The sequence below is a fragment of the Mustela nivalis genome (assembly GCF_964662115.1).
Source record: "Mustela nivalis genome assembly, chromosome: 10".
Classification (NCBI taxonomy): Eukaryota; Metazoa; Chordata; class Mammalia; order Carnivora; family Mustelidae; genus Mustela; species Mustela nivalis.
In genome coordinates this window covers 98,907,847-98,922,794 of record NC_139029.1, presented here as the reverse complement: position 1 = coordinate 98,922,794, position 14,948 = coordinate 98,907,847, and the positions used below count along the sequence as shown (strand labels likewise).

At 48.5% G+C, this 14,948-nt stretch overlaps 1 protein-coding gene across 1 annotated transcript in view; it reads right to left on the bottom strand.

Annotated features, from left to right (window-relative positions):
- Positions 1-11,727, bottom strand: part of VTCN1 (V-set domain containing T cell activation inhibitor 1) — a 57,185-nt gene extending 45,458 nt beyond the window's left edge. The window contains exon 1 of the mRNA XM_082688031.1: positions 11,583-11,727. Within this exon, the coding sequence (XP_082544157.1) occupies positions 11,583-11,614 (32 nt within the window). The 5' untranslated portion in view covers positions 11,615-11,727. The remainder of the gene's footprint in view (positions 1-11,582) is intronic.
- Positions 11,728-14,948: the final 3,221 nt, after the last annotated feature.

Below are 14,948 nucleotides of genomic sequence, written 5' to 3'. Positions count from 1 at the left end.
GTACAAAAAAGATGATCAATAAATACTTGTTAAATTAATCAGTAATGTATGCAGAACTTGTAGAACTGTATTGACACAGGAAGAACCCAATACAGGAGGCCATGATTATAAGGTTGTGGGAGTGTAAGGTGATCCCACAAGAAGGCTGCCACCAGAATTGACATAGTTGTCTGAGAGAGCCACAGTGTGGGGCTACATCCCTAACATGGACAGACTCTTTGAAGGCTGGATCCAAAAGGAAATGAACGGTAAGTCCTGTATGACCGTTGCTTTTAATATTTCTGCCTATTTTAAAGTCCCCGGTATATGGGTCTTGGTGCTTTTTAACAGTTATCTTCTTGGGGCGCCTAGGTGGTTCAGTTGGTTAAGCATCTGCCTTCAACTCAGGTCATGATCCCAGGGTCCTGGGATCAGCCCCGCATCGGGCTCCCAGCTCAGCAGGGAGCCTGCTTCTCCCACTCCCTCTGCCTGCCCCTCTCTGCCTACGTATGCTTGCTCTGTCAAGTAAATTAAAAAAAAAAAAAAAAAAACTAATAAAAAATAAAAGTTATCTTCTTCAAATGGGTGAGGCAACTTCTAATGAAAGATGTAGACATGTAAGTAATACAAGAGAGCTATGTGTTGCGGTCAATGTCACTGTTATGATAATCTATTGTGCCTAATTACCTTTGATCCCCAAGGAGGTTTGGGGCTGTCCATTTGTTGTCCTTACTTAACAGGGGAAATTAAGTGACCGGCATATTACACAGTATAGATTTGGAAAGGGGAGTCGAGTCAGGTCCCTCTGGTTCTAATCCCACCCTCTTCCTTTCTATCATGCAGCCAAAGAGAAGTGGCAGCATCCGTGCCCCTTCCCATCCTGCCGCTCCCAGAGCTCCCCAAATATTACGAAGGTCATTTGACTTCTACGGGTAGAAGACAAATGAGATGTGAGGATCTGAGAGACCATGTGGCCTGTTCAAGCCTTACCCGTGTTTGCTCTTTCAGCATCCTTAAATCAAAGGCTTTTGTTTTGAGTTACATCATGAGAAATCCAAAAGGCTGGTTTTTACCCTTCCTGGTGACCAAATGTTTGTAGTGATGCCCCCGACAGGCTAAGCACTGCTTTTGTAAGCATGCCCACTGTGGGCCGTGTCTTCCATCACAGGACACAAAACCGTCAGGGCCCCATTTAAGGTCACTTAAGTCCCACCAGGCTACAATTAATAACTTTAATGAACTCTCTCCTCTCTTAGGGAAGCAACACCCTACTATCAACTCTCCTCCTCTTCCCCAGAATATTAGATAATACCTGCCTGCCCCTAACACCTGCTAGATGACCGCAGGGGCTGACAAATGTCCAGAAACCTCGTCACTCCACGGAGGGTTGGTCACCGTGATGGCCATTAGGTAGCATACAAATGACTCAGGGGAAGAACTCCAGACAGTGGGACAGGGGTTGGGGAGGATGGAAGCCCTGAGGATTTAGTCCTGGCCAAGCCCGTGTACCCTTTTCCACCCGAATCTGCCCTGTCTAGGGAGTTCATCCTCCGTCAGGGGCATTTGGCTCTGGCGCCCAGAGAGCAAAAAATGCAAACCTGGCTAAGTGCCCACTTTCTTTCTAGAGCGTATGTGAGATGCTCCCTGGGGCACCAGCTGCCGGGCTGAGACTCATTCCCGTGTCCAGATTAGCTGAACTCACCTCACTGTTGTCAGCAAATTAGATGAACACTCCTGAGCCAGGACGATGATATACCCGGAAAAGATGAACTAATTAATAATTATAGTAATGAGAGGGCAGTCAAAATAATACCCATGATTATTTAGTATCTGTCACTTGAGGAATATGGGGTGAGCCATTGATGTCACCTCATGAGTCCTCCCTCTACTTTAGGAGGAAGCAAAGGGCCGGTGTCAGTTACAAACAAGTCTATTTGGAAGAAGGTTCATCAGGGAAGAATTAATGTATAAGGGGAAGGTCTGAAAAATAGGACTTTGAATATCAAAGCTGGGCGGGCATTCCCGGGATGGAAAATACCAGCCTATTCTTTTCCTCTTGTGCATTTGCTCAGCCCTGATGCTGCTCCCTAGCTCCCACGTTAATGTGCTTTTTTCTATTCATGACTTCTGTTCTTTCCTAATTACTCTGGCCCCTAGACTCCCAAAGTGTGTCCTGATGTTTATTAATAAGTATGGTTTTCAGAAGGATTACAATTTCATAACATTGCATCAATCATAATCAAACAGATTTCTTTACCTTTAGGACTTTAATATGCTACTATGCCTAAATAAATGTCCCAGAAGAGTACATTTTAGGTTGAGCCTTTTGAAATTACCATTTCTGTAGATCGGAAACAATGGAACATTGACAATTTCATATGATCCAGCCTAATAAGATTCAGCACTTCCAAACTTGCTTGACTACAAAACACTTCGGGGGAAACTTTTGTTGCTGTATCAGTGTCTTTTGGCCTCACTTTGGGAATCACTGTATTAGGTACTTAAACACAGAGATTATGAGGTGTTTGAGTCGTGCATGTTGCTTGGATTCCATCTTGCTCTGATGCGACAGGATAATAGGTTGAGCAGAATGAGAAGCAGGCATATGGGGGAATCCTGCTAGGCACTGAGGCTATTTCCAGGAAGGGTGGCCCATTATGGCCATCTTCCTACAGAGCACTTGCTAGTACACGACTTACCTTAGCATCTTTATGGGACTCTACCCCAATCCCGAAGCTGATGCCAGCCCCTTTAAAGGATGATTGTCCCTATACCATTATATTTTGTTCCTGGACCCTGAGGCTTTTTAGCAGAGTAGAACCAATCATCAAGTATCAGAAATGACTGAAAGTCCTCATACCAGAGCAGGTTCCCGGAGGAAGATCCTGGTTGATTTCCAGTTGCATGGGGCAGCAGAGGAACTTGTAACCATCCCAAACCAGGACTAGGCATTGAAAAGCAGAGGTGAACCCCAAGAGACCACACCAGTATCACAGAGGAAGGAGGGTGTGAAATCAGGAAAGTGTAGTATCATGGAAACCAAGAAAAGAAATCCAAAAGTAGGTAGTGGGACATCTGCATTGAATGCTGTTGCGAAAATAGGTACAGAGAAGTCCACATTAGGTTTGGCACTAACAGAAGCAATACCTTGGTATAGAGGGGACAAAATCGTGGTTTACAGTAAGGGTCTGCTAAGTGCTCTATACGTATTAATTCACAAAGTTCTCAGATCGTTTTATGCAGATTCTAACATCACCCTCGTTTTACAGAGGAGGAACCCAGACACTGAGAGAATCAATAACCCGCCCAAGGCCACATTGCTAGAAAGTGGCAGCCGGGCTTTAAGTTGTGCTGGGAACCACATCGTATTCCTTTCGTGACACCGCAAATCTCAGATCAGTAACTCCAGACAGTGCTTCCGGCAAGATTGCTAAGAAGGGAAAACAGACCTGGGGTGGGAGCTGGAGAGGCTGTAAGGCTGAGAGAGGCTTTCCCCTCGAGAAAGTAGCAAACGCTGCCTGTGGGCTGCATGCTGACAGGGATAAAAGAAGGCGGGGGGGGGGGGGGGGGTTGGGGGTGGAGGACAGTGGATGCTGGCTGGCAGAGGCATTTTCGAGCAGCAGGTGAGATCCAGATGGATCCCATGGACCCAGGGCACAGAGGGGTTGCCCTTTGATAGGAGCTGGGCTCATCCTCCGTATCAGGAAGGGAGGCAGAGAAAAAGGGCACAAGTGAGTATAGCCTGTAGTTTTGGGAATGGAAAGATGAGCACTATCTGCTGACTCCTATTTTCTCTGAAGGATACAGCAAGATAATCATCTGAGACTGGGGCAGGAGGTGGCGGGGAGGAGGGGACCTGCAGGAGGACTGAAGAGAAGAGAGGTATGAAATGGCCATTCTGGGTTAGGGGTGGGAGACAGCACAATGAGGAGCCCTTAGGAAGCTAAAAGAGACAATTCAATACCCTTAAATTTTACGGATGCTTCTCTCTCCCTTTCTTAAATCTTTCATGGTTTTTATTCTATGGAATTTTTCATTCTAAATCTGCGGAAAAAGAAAGAGGGGAAACCGTCTGCCCTTTCTCCCATTACTGCTGTGCTGGGAGTAGTCGGAATACATTTGGAAGTGATGGGCTAGTAAATCCGAGATGGTCCAGGCAGATGGTTTGGGATTGCGGAAAGCTAATATAAAGAGAAATATGACCTGGGTTTCTTACCTGCAGAAACTTCATGTTTTTCCCTTTGTTTTCATCAAGGCCCATCTGTCCCTCTTTAGGACCTTTCTTAAGGAGGAATGTGGGATGATAAATGATTGCAGGTGAAATTTATCTCTGCCTGGGTTAAACCCTCGTGCTTTCCCCGAGGGATCAAGGAGCACAGACAGAACGCTATTACAGCTTCTAGCGCTTGAGAGCTGATCGACATCAGCTGGGTGGCTTGTTACTCCACATTGCTGGGGCCCCACCCCCAGGCTGTGAATCAATAGGTCTTGGGGGAGCGCTACCGAAAATAATTTGCATTTCTAACAGGCTCAGGTGGTGTTCCCACCACTGCTGTCTGGAGATTGATTTGGAGTGTTTTGTAGAGTGTGTGGTCACTGGGGTGGCCAGGGATGTTCCCATATTCTCACAAAACAAGGACTAGGAAAGAAGGTATCTCCAGTTGACTCAAACCCCAGAACAATTCAGATGCTGAGGTCCCTTAACCCCATCTGCTACTGCCGGACTTGTCCTTCCTTTCCCTCCCTCCAAATCACTTTGTTATTCTGTAAAAAGAGTAGCAGGGAATAATTGAGTAAGAGTAACTCCTACATAAAGCGCTAACCCTTCCAGGGGTTAGCACAACTGTGTGAGGTAGGTACTGTTATTAACCTCAGTTGAGTGGGGGAGGAAATGAAGACACAGAGGGGTTAAGTGACATAACTTGAGGTCACACAGCTAAGAAGTGGAGAGCTGATTATGAACACACATTAGCTTAATTCTAGTGCCAACATTATTTCTACTCCTTCCATATGTCAAAGGTAAATGTGGAGGAAGCTTTGGTCCCCCCAGTTCGGGGAGCCTTGCTGTTTGGGTAAATTGTGGTTGGCTGCCATCCAACCTAGGGACACTGAGCAATACAGGATTGTCAAAAGAGCTCTGTTGTACTCACTTTTCTAAAACTGCATAACCCTTGGGCAAGTCACGCAATTTGTTTTCATTGTCTCAACAATAAAATGAGGGGGTGTATTGTCTGAATTTTCAAGTTCTGAAAGCATGAAATTCTCCCTGAGTTTTAGTCACGTTTTCCTCCTCAGCTCACTCATCTAGAGCTCAGGTAGATGTGTGCTACTTGAAATAACACAAACCAGGGACGCATAATCCATGGGCGCCAGCCTGCTCTGAGGACAGCTCCTTCGTCCATGGTTAAGAACCCTGGCAGTCTCTTGTCCCAGAGGAAGTGAGCTTTGCAGTACGAGATGGGTTTTGCTTCAAGTGGCAGAAGAGTAAGTGCTAATTATAAAGCTACTCTTCTAAAAACAGTCAGTATGGAGGTCCAGTGGGAACCAGTTGGTTCCTGCCATTGGCTGGCTGGGAGACACTGAGCAAGTCGTCTTGCCTCAACATTTGGATCTGTGAAATGGAGATAATTAGGAGTGTGAGGTGGTTTAGCTAGTTAACCATTACCTAGTGCTTGGTCAGATCTCCATAGCCAGACATTCTCAGGTTGAAAGACGGATTATGTATCAGTCTTATAAACAATAGAAGGCGAGGTGGTCTTGATTTTTTTTTTTTTTTTTTCAAAACAAGAATCTAGAAAACTCTGACCATTCTCTAGAGTGTTGTTAGAGTTAACTGTCTTTGGAGGATCCCATTCATGATTTAGCCAAAGTATAATCTTACAAGAACATCTATTCAAGGGACAGGAGGGCCAGTGGGGTCATGGAGTTGAGGTTAATAAGGTCTTACAGAGAGCTAGTCATGTATTGAGCATTGTGGAATTGCAAGTAATGATTCTAGCAATAGCTAACATTTATAGAGCTCTTAGGATGTGCCAGACATACAATCATCACATGTCATTCACATAACCCTAGGAGTTAGGTACTACTGTCATCCCATCTTACAGATAGGGAAATTGAGATTTATAGAGGCTAGTTAGTCAGACTAATTCCAGTGGGATAAGCATTCAAGGTGATAGGATTTGAACCCAGATTCATGAGGGAGCAGGAGGCTGGCTGAAGACAAAGCAAAAGCTGGCGCCTTGCACCCCCTCTCCACCAGCTCCCCTCCATATGTGTAACATTCCTCAGGCACCCCTGACTGCCATAAAACGATAAATAGTTAACTTGCAGGGATCGCAATCCTGCAGAACAGGAATCTCCCTTGCTCTACAGATGTCCTAGAGACCTAAACAGGGAGGTTACCTTATCAATAGCACAAATTTCCAGAGGCAAATAACTCTCAGTTCCTGAAGCCCTAATGTCTCCCTCCCCACCATAAACTGGAGGAGGCTGAGATAGAAGGGAATGTAAATGATAGCAGGATCATAACACCCCACCAAGAATCTCCCATCCATTCACACCCCCGAACGGCAACCTGCCATCCCTCAAAACCCGGGGCAGCAGCTCTTCCTGCCCACGGGTCCTGTCCCTGTGCTTTAATAAACCACCATTTTGCACCAAAGATGTCTCAAGAATTCTTTCTTGGTCATCAGCTCCGGACCTCAGCCCACCGAACCTCACCTAGGTTCTAGAACTTCATCAAGATGGTCTGATCCCAGAGCCCAGATACGTAGCCATGGTGTTACATTGCCTTCATACAATGGTGAACAAGACAAAGGCCAGACCCTCAAGGGGCCAACCGTATGGAGCGAAACAGATGAGCACCAGGAATAGAAATCCATCAACATGGCCAACCACGAACATAAAAGGAGCAATTGACTGCAACCAGAAAGATCCAGAAAGACTTCGAAGTGGAAATACCACTTGAGCTGGACATTGAAGGAGAGGGGTGTTGAAGAGGTGGAGATAGGAAAAGAGGGCCGGCTCAAAAGCATGTACTTCTGATAGGGGCAGGAATACAGGTGCCTGTTTAAGTCTTTCTTCTAATGTGCAGTTTTATCTCATTTTGTAACTTCCTGTTCTGTTCATGGGGGTTGGGGCCTGAAGCCTTAGATTTTGTAGGCTCAGAGAGTCTGAAAGTTGGGCCCATCTCATCCCTCAGTGGGGTTTCAAGTATCATCATGCCCTGTGCTGAGATCTTCCCCAAGCCAGACCTTTCACGATTTTCTCATCAGGCAAACTTTTATTGTGCTGCCAAACGCTGTTTTCTCTGGCCATTAACGTCTGGTATGTTTGAGCCAACCACCAGCTTGAAAACTCAGGGACAATGGGAAACCAAGACTAGAGAGCAAAGCTGCTTGAGCTCTCTTATTCTAGCCTCCCTCATTTTGTGTTTCATGCACCTTTCTCAGGTAAAAAGATTCCTGCTCTTTCTCCACTAGTAACTTCCTTCCTTTGACAGGTCTTCATTAATCCAATTGTTGCTGGTGATTTCCCCCAGTCTTCTAACGGAAGAGTCAGAATAAGACTAGATGAAGAATCCAGGGAAAAGTAAAGAAGGCAAGGAGGGAGGAGAGGGGAGGATGGCGGGAGGGAAAGCAAAACAAAAATGTGAACTTTGTCCAGCTGAGCCGCATTGCTGCTATAGTTGTGTCTCTGATTTCAGGAAGGACAGCTATCACATGCTCCAGCTATCTGGTGTTCTCTGCTGACTGTGCACCCATGAGCCCTTCTTCAGGCTAGACTGAGAGCCGTTCCCGCCCCTTCTTGGCCTCGTTGGGGTGCAGGGTCTGCTTGGCAGTGTGTTTTCTTCATTGTCTGAGCATACCCATGTGCGTTTTGCCGAAATGTTGCATAGGCCGTATTTTTATCAGGATTGGATCTCTATCAGCACCAGACCTTACTGAGCCTAAAGGACACCCCTTCCAGCCCCGGGACCTCTATGAAACTTTTCTCCGTTGACATCCCTGAGACTTATCTATCCTGGTCTCTTCTCTACCTTTCCCACCATGGACTCCCAGTTCTTTCTTTGACTCCTCTTCCTCTGCCCACCCTTAAAATTTGGTTTTCTTTAGTTTCCCATCCCTGCCTCCTTACCCCTTTCTATGTGCTTTCCTTAGAAGACATGCCAGGTGATCGATCATGCCAGGTGATCGATCATTCCCTGCCTGGGAGTCCTTGACTCTCAATTGCTATCTCCAGGCCTGGCTTCTCTTGGTTTTAGCTGCATGCCTTCCACTGCCTGTTGAACACCTCCAGCTAGAGGTGCCAGGGGAACTTCAAATTCATCATATACCAGAGTTAGCTAACTCTCATCTCTCCTCACTCTTCTCTATTCACTCTGTGCAGTACAAAAACGGGGGCGGGGGGGCGTTCCAGACTCCGCCCTTTGCCTCACCTACTCCTACTCTGCACCACCCTACCTGTCCCTCCATTCATTTATCATATATCACTGATTTTAAGTTCTAAACCTTCCTGGAATTGATCTTCCCCTGTAGCTCCCCGCTATCATTCTCTACTTGAAGTCCTCATTATTTTTTATACTTTGGACCACAACTGTTTCTCCTGGCCTCCAGGCTCAAGGCCTTCATATCCATTCTCCTACCACAGAGGTATCTGGAGTAACCCACCTAAGAGGAAACCCACCAAGATTCTCCTGCTTGAGAGCCTTCATTGGCTCCTCATCACAACAACAAATTCCTAACTTTGGGCCTGGCAGATAAGGCCTAAACATGACCTGGATCTGCCTCTCCTGTTTCATCCCAGAGCTCCCTGCCTCATGCTTTATACACTAATGATGGTGCTAGGAGAGTAGCTTGTAGCTTTCCAACACCCCATGCTGGCTCATGAGTTCTATTCTATTCTATTCTTTCCTCTGCACAGTGTTCTTCCCACCCTTCTTCATCTGGATCACACTAACTCATCCTTTAAGACTTAATCCAGCCATCACCTGGCTTAGGAAACCTTCCCCCAAACCTCAGGTTAGTGAATTTCTGCTGTTGCCTCCTGCTCTTATTACCTCTTGACCTATGAAGAGCAGGTTGGAAAGATCTGTCTGGGAATCCTTCTCTTCATTAGGCTATAATCTCATCAAGGTCTTAGCTCCTTTTTCCCCAGTCCCTAGTCCAACACCCCACATATAGTAGGTACTCAGTTAATGTTGTTGATCAGAACATAACCTCAGTGAGCAGGGGTCATGAATTTTCCACCCTTGGACTCCTAGCAGGTACTCAACAACTGTCCCATTGGCAAATGCTGTTCCTGTTGACATATAATGGGAAGAGGGGAGGAAAATTCTGATCACATAGTGCTTAAATATACTAAGGAGGTCAGGCATAATAGAAACCGCACATCGGTATTTCATCCCAGAGTGGCATTCATCTTTGAGCACGAGATTTGAAGGTATTAGTCTCTCCGGTAATTATTTAAGAGAGTAATCTACCATCAAGCCCTCTCATAAGCTCTCCCACATCACCAACGGTCATGATTGCCTCAGCAAAAGGAATTATTATGAATTAAGAAAATTGTGGCAAAGAAAGAGGGTTTACGGGCCAAGAGTAGACCCTGGGTTCTCTCAAGTGGGCTCCCATGGTTCCCTGGGATGAATTCTACAGACCCTGCTTCCCACCAAGCCCACCCATTGACCCTCTTCCCAGTAGCCTCTTTGCACAAAAGCTCTGCTGCTCCATGGCTTGTCATTGCTCTTGCAATTGCAGAGCATAAATAGCTAATGAGGCATGCTGGGGCCAACAAGAGGAGCCTCTGTGGATTCCATTTGGTCTCTGAAGGGTGGGGGAATATGCATTTTGAACACCCACTTCCTGCTAATCCTCCCACCAAACCAGTCAGGCTGGTTGTAATGTATTATTAGAAAGCCCACACATCCATCTTTAGAACAACAGAGTCACTTGTTGCATGAGGAGTGTTTCACATCTATAGAACCAGAATGGAGGAATGGGGGTGGGGGAAGCTGGGACTGGCAGGTCAGGGACGGGGGTGGGGACAAGCATGGCCCAGAGGACAGAGCTTGGGTTTCAGAATTAGGTAGAGTGGATTTAAATGCTGCCCTGTCCCCTGCACGCTGTGTGGCCTCGAGCCCATGACTTAACTTCTCTGAGGCAATGATGAACTCTCATGGGCTCTGGTGAGGATTAAAGGAGGCTTCTGTATGGCACCTAGCCCAGGGCATGGAGAAAAAAGGTGCTGGCAAAATACCAGTTCCTCTGACGTCAGTGCTTCCTGGGGTGTTCTTGCAGGGCAGAAAAGCCCCAATGGATGCCCTCCACTACCTGCTGCTTCTTCTGGGAACAGAGTGTTCTTACCAGCCACAAGAAGGGAAGTACTGCCCAGCACCCTTACTGGCCACACAGAGCCCCCCAGCCCCAACCCCTGTTGCAGGACTAGCTATTCCAGATAGACACAAGGGATGGAGCTGCCATTCTGTTTGAAGGGAGAGAATTTTCCAGGCTGCACTGCAAAACAATATTCCTTCAACATCTCGACAAACTTTACTGTTCATCTGAGCTTTCCTTTCCTCCTTCCCTCTGTTCTTTTCCCTCTCACTAGAAAAAACACCACGAAATGAGAGGACTGGTCTCTCTAACAATGCCCAGAACCAACAGGTACCAGCCTTCCTGTCTTCCCAAACACCATCATGAGTTGTGACGAACAATGAATCACCAACCCTCTCAGGAAAACCCTTCCTTCACTTTCCATCTCTTTCTTTGCAGAAAAGGAAGTGATGTCCTGAGGGGAAAAGAAGCAGCTAGAGGTAGCTAAGTGAGAGGAGCAAAACATAAGGGACAGTCTTTCTCCTTTCTTCATGATGGGGGTCTAGGCTCGCCCCTGCTCTCAGCTTTGGATTCTCCAGTCCATCAGCTCTACTGCCTTCTACATTTGTGCCTCCAATGCTCTTTCTTCCTGTGTCCTGCCTTGCTCCGCCCCAGCCCCCAGGGTGAGCAGACTCTGGGGCCTTAACAAAGGCCTGCATTCTCAGCAGCAGCTGCAGGGGTCTCCTCCCCAAGGAGTCCCCGGAGAACTAGGGACCCCATCCTGGAGCTGGGGGTGGAGGGAGGGTGTTGGTGCAGGTTACGCAGCAGTACTGGGAAGTCACACCCCCAGAGGAGGTCAGAGAATGCTCACCTGCTTCATCCCAGGGACCGCATAGTGAGCTCCCCTACATCCCTCCCATCATTAGTCACTGGTGTCCTTCCCTCCCAGCACACAGCCCCATGCCACCCTGCTCAGTGCCCCCCACCCCCGCCAAGAGCCTTGATGTCTCAAGGAGCGCTTAGCCCGAGAGCTGCTCGGGTTCCCTGATCCAGAGCTGCCTGCGCAGGCGCCAGCTCTCCATGGCAGAAAACCAGCCTAACCCTGAATAAGTGCCCTGGGTGGTTGGGGTGTGATGCTCAATCAAGTCCGGTGAGGCTCAGGTCTGGCCAGGCTTTTTGCCAGCCCAATGCTGGGTCGGATAAGGGTACAGGTAGCCCAGGAGTCCTCAGCAACCCTGCTAAAGACCTCAGCCCTATTCCCTTCACCAGCTAAGCTAGAGAAGAGTACACTACCTCCAGAAGATGATCTGCCCCAGGGAAGCCATGGTGAGGGGAAGGGTCCCTTCCCTCGGTGTGCTGGCTGCTGGGGGACGTGGAGCTGCTGCTGCCCTCCCGGAGCTGTGACTCACAGCCAGCTCTCGTGTGCTGGCCTTAAATAGTGTGCTCAGGCCGGGAGTGGTGCGTGGCGGCAGACGGCTCAGGTATGAGGAAACAGGGCTGCCGGGCAGAAGTCCCCGCAGGCGCAGAGACTGCCTGCTCCCAGCCAGCCTGGGGAGGCTGAGCTTGCAGAGCTGCCTCTCTGGGCCCTGACCTGGCCGGAGGGGAAGAGGCAACAGCTGTCTGGACCCCCGGCTTCAGGGTCTTTATGCAGCACACGTCTTCTCCTCCTGACTCTGGAAGGGAGCAGTAGGGGTAATTTAATCTCCAAATAAGAACGGCCTGGAATAGCTCAAAGTGTCAGGCCGTGCCAGGAATCAGGGAGGATGGAGTCCCTCTCCTTGGGGGCAGTGGATGATCAGAAAGAGGCTGGTCACAACCGGTGTGGTATCTCCAGGAGGGAATTCATGCCAAGAGACCGCAGGAGGGCTGTGAGTGGGGATGACAAGAGGGCTGAGTTTGTTGTCGAGGATGGAGTTCTCCCTCGGCCCCTGAGACAGCCCAGCTGGGATGGCAGACGTCTTTAGGCTTCTTCTCAGCAAAAGGGGGAGAGGACCTGCCCTGTCCACCTCACCGTGACTTTCACACTCCCAAGAGACGCTGACTGACATTCCCCAGAACCTAGTGCTGTTGGGAGAGTGGGTGAGAAAAATTGATCTCCGACATTTAATCTAGCCCTCAGATTTGCAAGGAGGCAGGAAGTTCTTAAGGCATAAAGCCCTTTCTCTTCCTCTTGTCCTATTGTTTCATCCATACCCTGAGTACCCTGGAGGAGGGCCCTGGAGAGTAAACACCCACTGCCTACCTGACTGCTGATTTCAGGGTAAATCACCCCGGGATTTCAGCCGCGTGATTCCAGTGTTGATGCACTGGCTGCTGGAACAAGCATGGAGGATGGCGGGAAAGGAAGAATCAGAACCAGACAGGAGGTTGGGGGGAGACAACAAGGAAGGGGGTCGTTTAACAGTGGAGAGATTTTTTTTTTTTTAAAGATTTTATTTATTTGTTTAACAGAGAGAGATCACAAGTAGGCAGAGAGGCAGGCAGAGAGAGGAGGAAGCAGGCTCCCTGCTGAGCAGAGAGCCCGATGCGGGACTCGATCCCAGGACCCCGAGATCATGACCTGAGCCGAAGGCAGCGGCTTAACCCACTGAACCACCCAGGTGCCCCAACAGTGGAGAGATTTTAAGAGTCACCCAGAGCCAGGTCCAATTTACTTTTAGTAATCTCTACACCCAGTGTGGGGCTTGAACTCATGACCCCGAGATCAAGAGTTGTGTGCTCTTCCAACTAAACCAGCCCGGTGCCCCCGCCTCCCAAATTCTTCATTAATCATGCAACTCTGGGCAAATTACCTTTCTTCAAGGCATTTTGAAATCCATGAGAGGAGGTCCATGTGCCTTCCCTTTCCCCAGAGGAAGTAAAGGGAATGAATGCCTGGAACCAAGGAATTATCGGGGCTAATTGGATTTTCCCCAGTCTGGGCGGCTGAGGTAAGGGGGAGCGGTGATTTCCACAATTCCTAGACATCTGAGCCCACCCCGGAGGCATAAGGTTTCTGCCCAATTCCTCAAAAAGCCTTAAAAACAGCAGCGTCACCTCCAACACCCTGGAGAAGGGCCACTGAGTCTGTGTCCCCCAGTCACCCATCATCACTACGGGACTGACCATAAGAAGTCCCTGAAGGGAAAACCAAGAAGGCGCGCTGAGATGCCCCTGCAGGAGAGAGCGTGATGAAGAGGCAGCTTCCGTTTGGGGGCTGGCTGGAGGAGCATCCCTGCCACCAGGGCAAGCACTAGCAGGCAGGGGGCTGGAGCTAAAGGCGTTCTGCCGCCTCTGGAGAAGCAGACAGACATTGCTTTGACTCTGACTCGAAAACCTGGAAAGCAATGCACATAAAATAATGGAAAAATCACTGCAAAGCAACAGACCAATATTGCAAGACAGTAGAACAACATAAACGTGTGTGTGTGTGTGTGTGTGTGTGTGTGTGTTGTGCGTGTGCGTGCGGTATGAAGGAGTAAGAGACAGAGACTTTGAGACATTGATCTCTCCAGGATTCCAGAGCCTCTCTTGACATTTTCTTCTCCTGGAAATACAGAAGCCTCTCTCTCTGTCCTGTGCCCAGGCCATCTTTCTTCCGGTAAGGGGTGGGGTTCTCTGTGATTCTGGCCTCTGCCTTCTCTTCTCAGAGCTCACATGTTCCCTGGGGGACCTCAGCTGTCCTCTGCTTCCGCTGCCCCTGTGTCTGAAGATCCCATCGTCTGGACCCCCTCAACACCCCCACCCCCGCTCCTGTGTGAGCCCAGCCCCACACGTCCAGGCACTTAATGGGCATCTCCACTCATTGCTCTATAGGGACCACGAACACATCCCAGCCAGAACCGAACAAGTCCCAGCTGGAATGCTTCATTTTCCGTCCTCAACCCCACTGCTCCACCTCTGTTAGAGCTCTTGGAAAGTGGTGGCATCATCTGCCAGGTGGCCAAGGCAGAAACCTGAAAACCACCCTCTCCTCTCTTCACTGAAGCCCTACATCCATGTCCCTACTCCCCCACCCCCCACCAGGTCTCCCAAGGCTTCCTGCCTGTAATTGTTTGCTCGGGTTGCCATAGTGAAGTACTACAGATGGGGGTAGCTGAAACCATAGAAATTGATCATCTCATAATTCTGGAGGCTGGAAGTCTGAGCTACTGTAGCAGCAGTAGCTCTTCTTCTGAGACCTCTCCCCTTGGTCTGTAGAGAGCTGTCTTCTCCCTGTGTCTTCATGTGGTCTTCCTTCTGTGTGTCTCCACGTTCTAATCTCACAAGCACTACAATTGCGTAGGATTCAAGCTCACATTATGGCCATGACTTTAACTTTATCATGTCTTTGAAGACCTTCTCCCCAAACACAGTCACATTCTGAGGCACCAGAGGCTAGGACTTCCACACATGAATTTTTTTTCAGGGGAGAACCGAATTTAGCCCATCACCTGGCTTTATGGCTTCCAATCCACCCCCTTCTCTCTCTTCCCAGTAGTATTACCTAAATTCAATCCCTCATAATTTCTCATTTGAAGTGAATTTTAAATAGTTTCTTATGTCACTGTCTTGCCACCAGATTGCCCCTGTATGTGTTGATTTACGCACCTCTGCTGGAATGACCTTTCTTTCTTTCTAAATTTTATTTATTTATTTGAGAGAGAGAGAGTGCGTGAGAGAGAGCATGAGTGGGCAGAA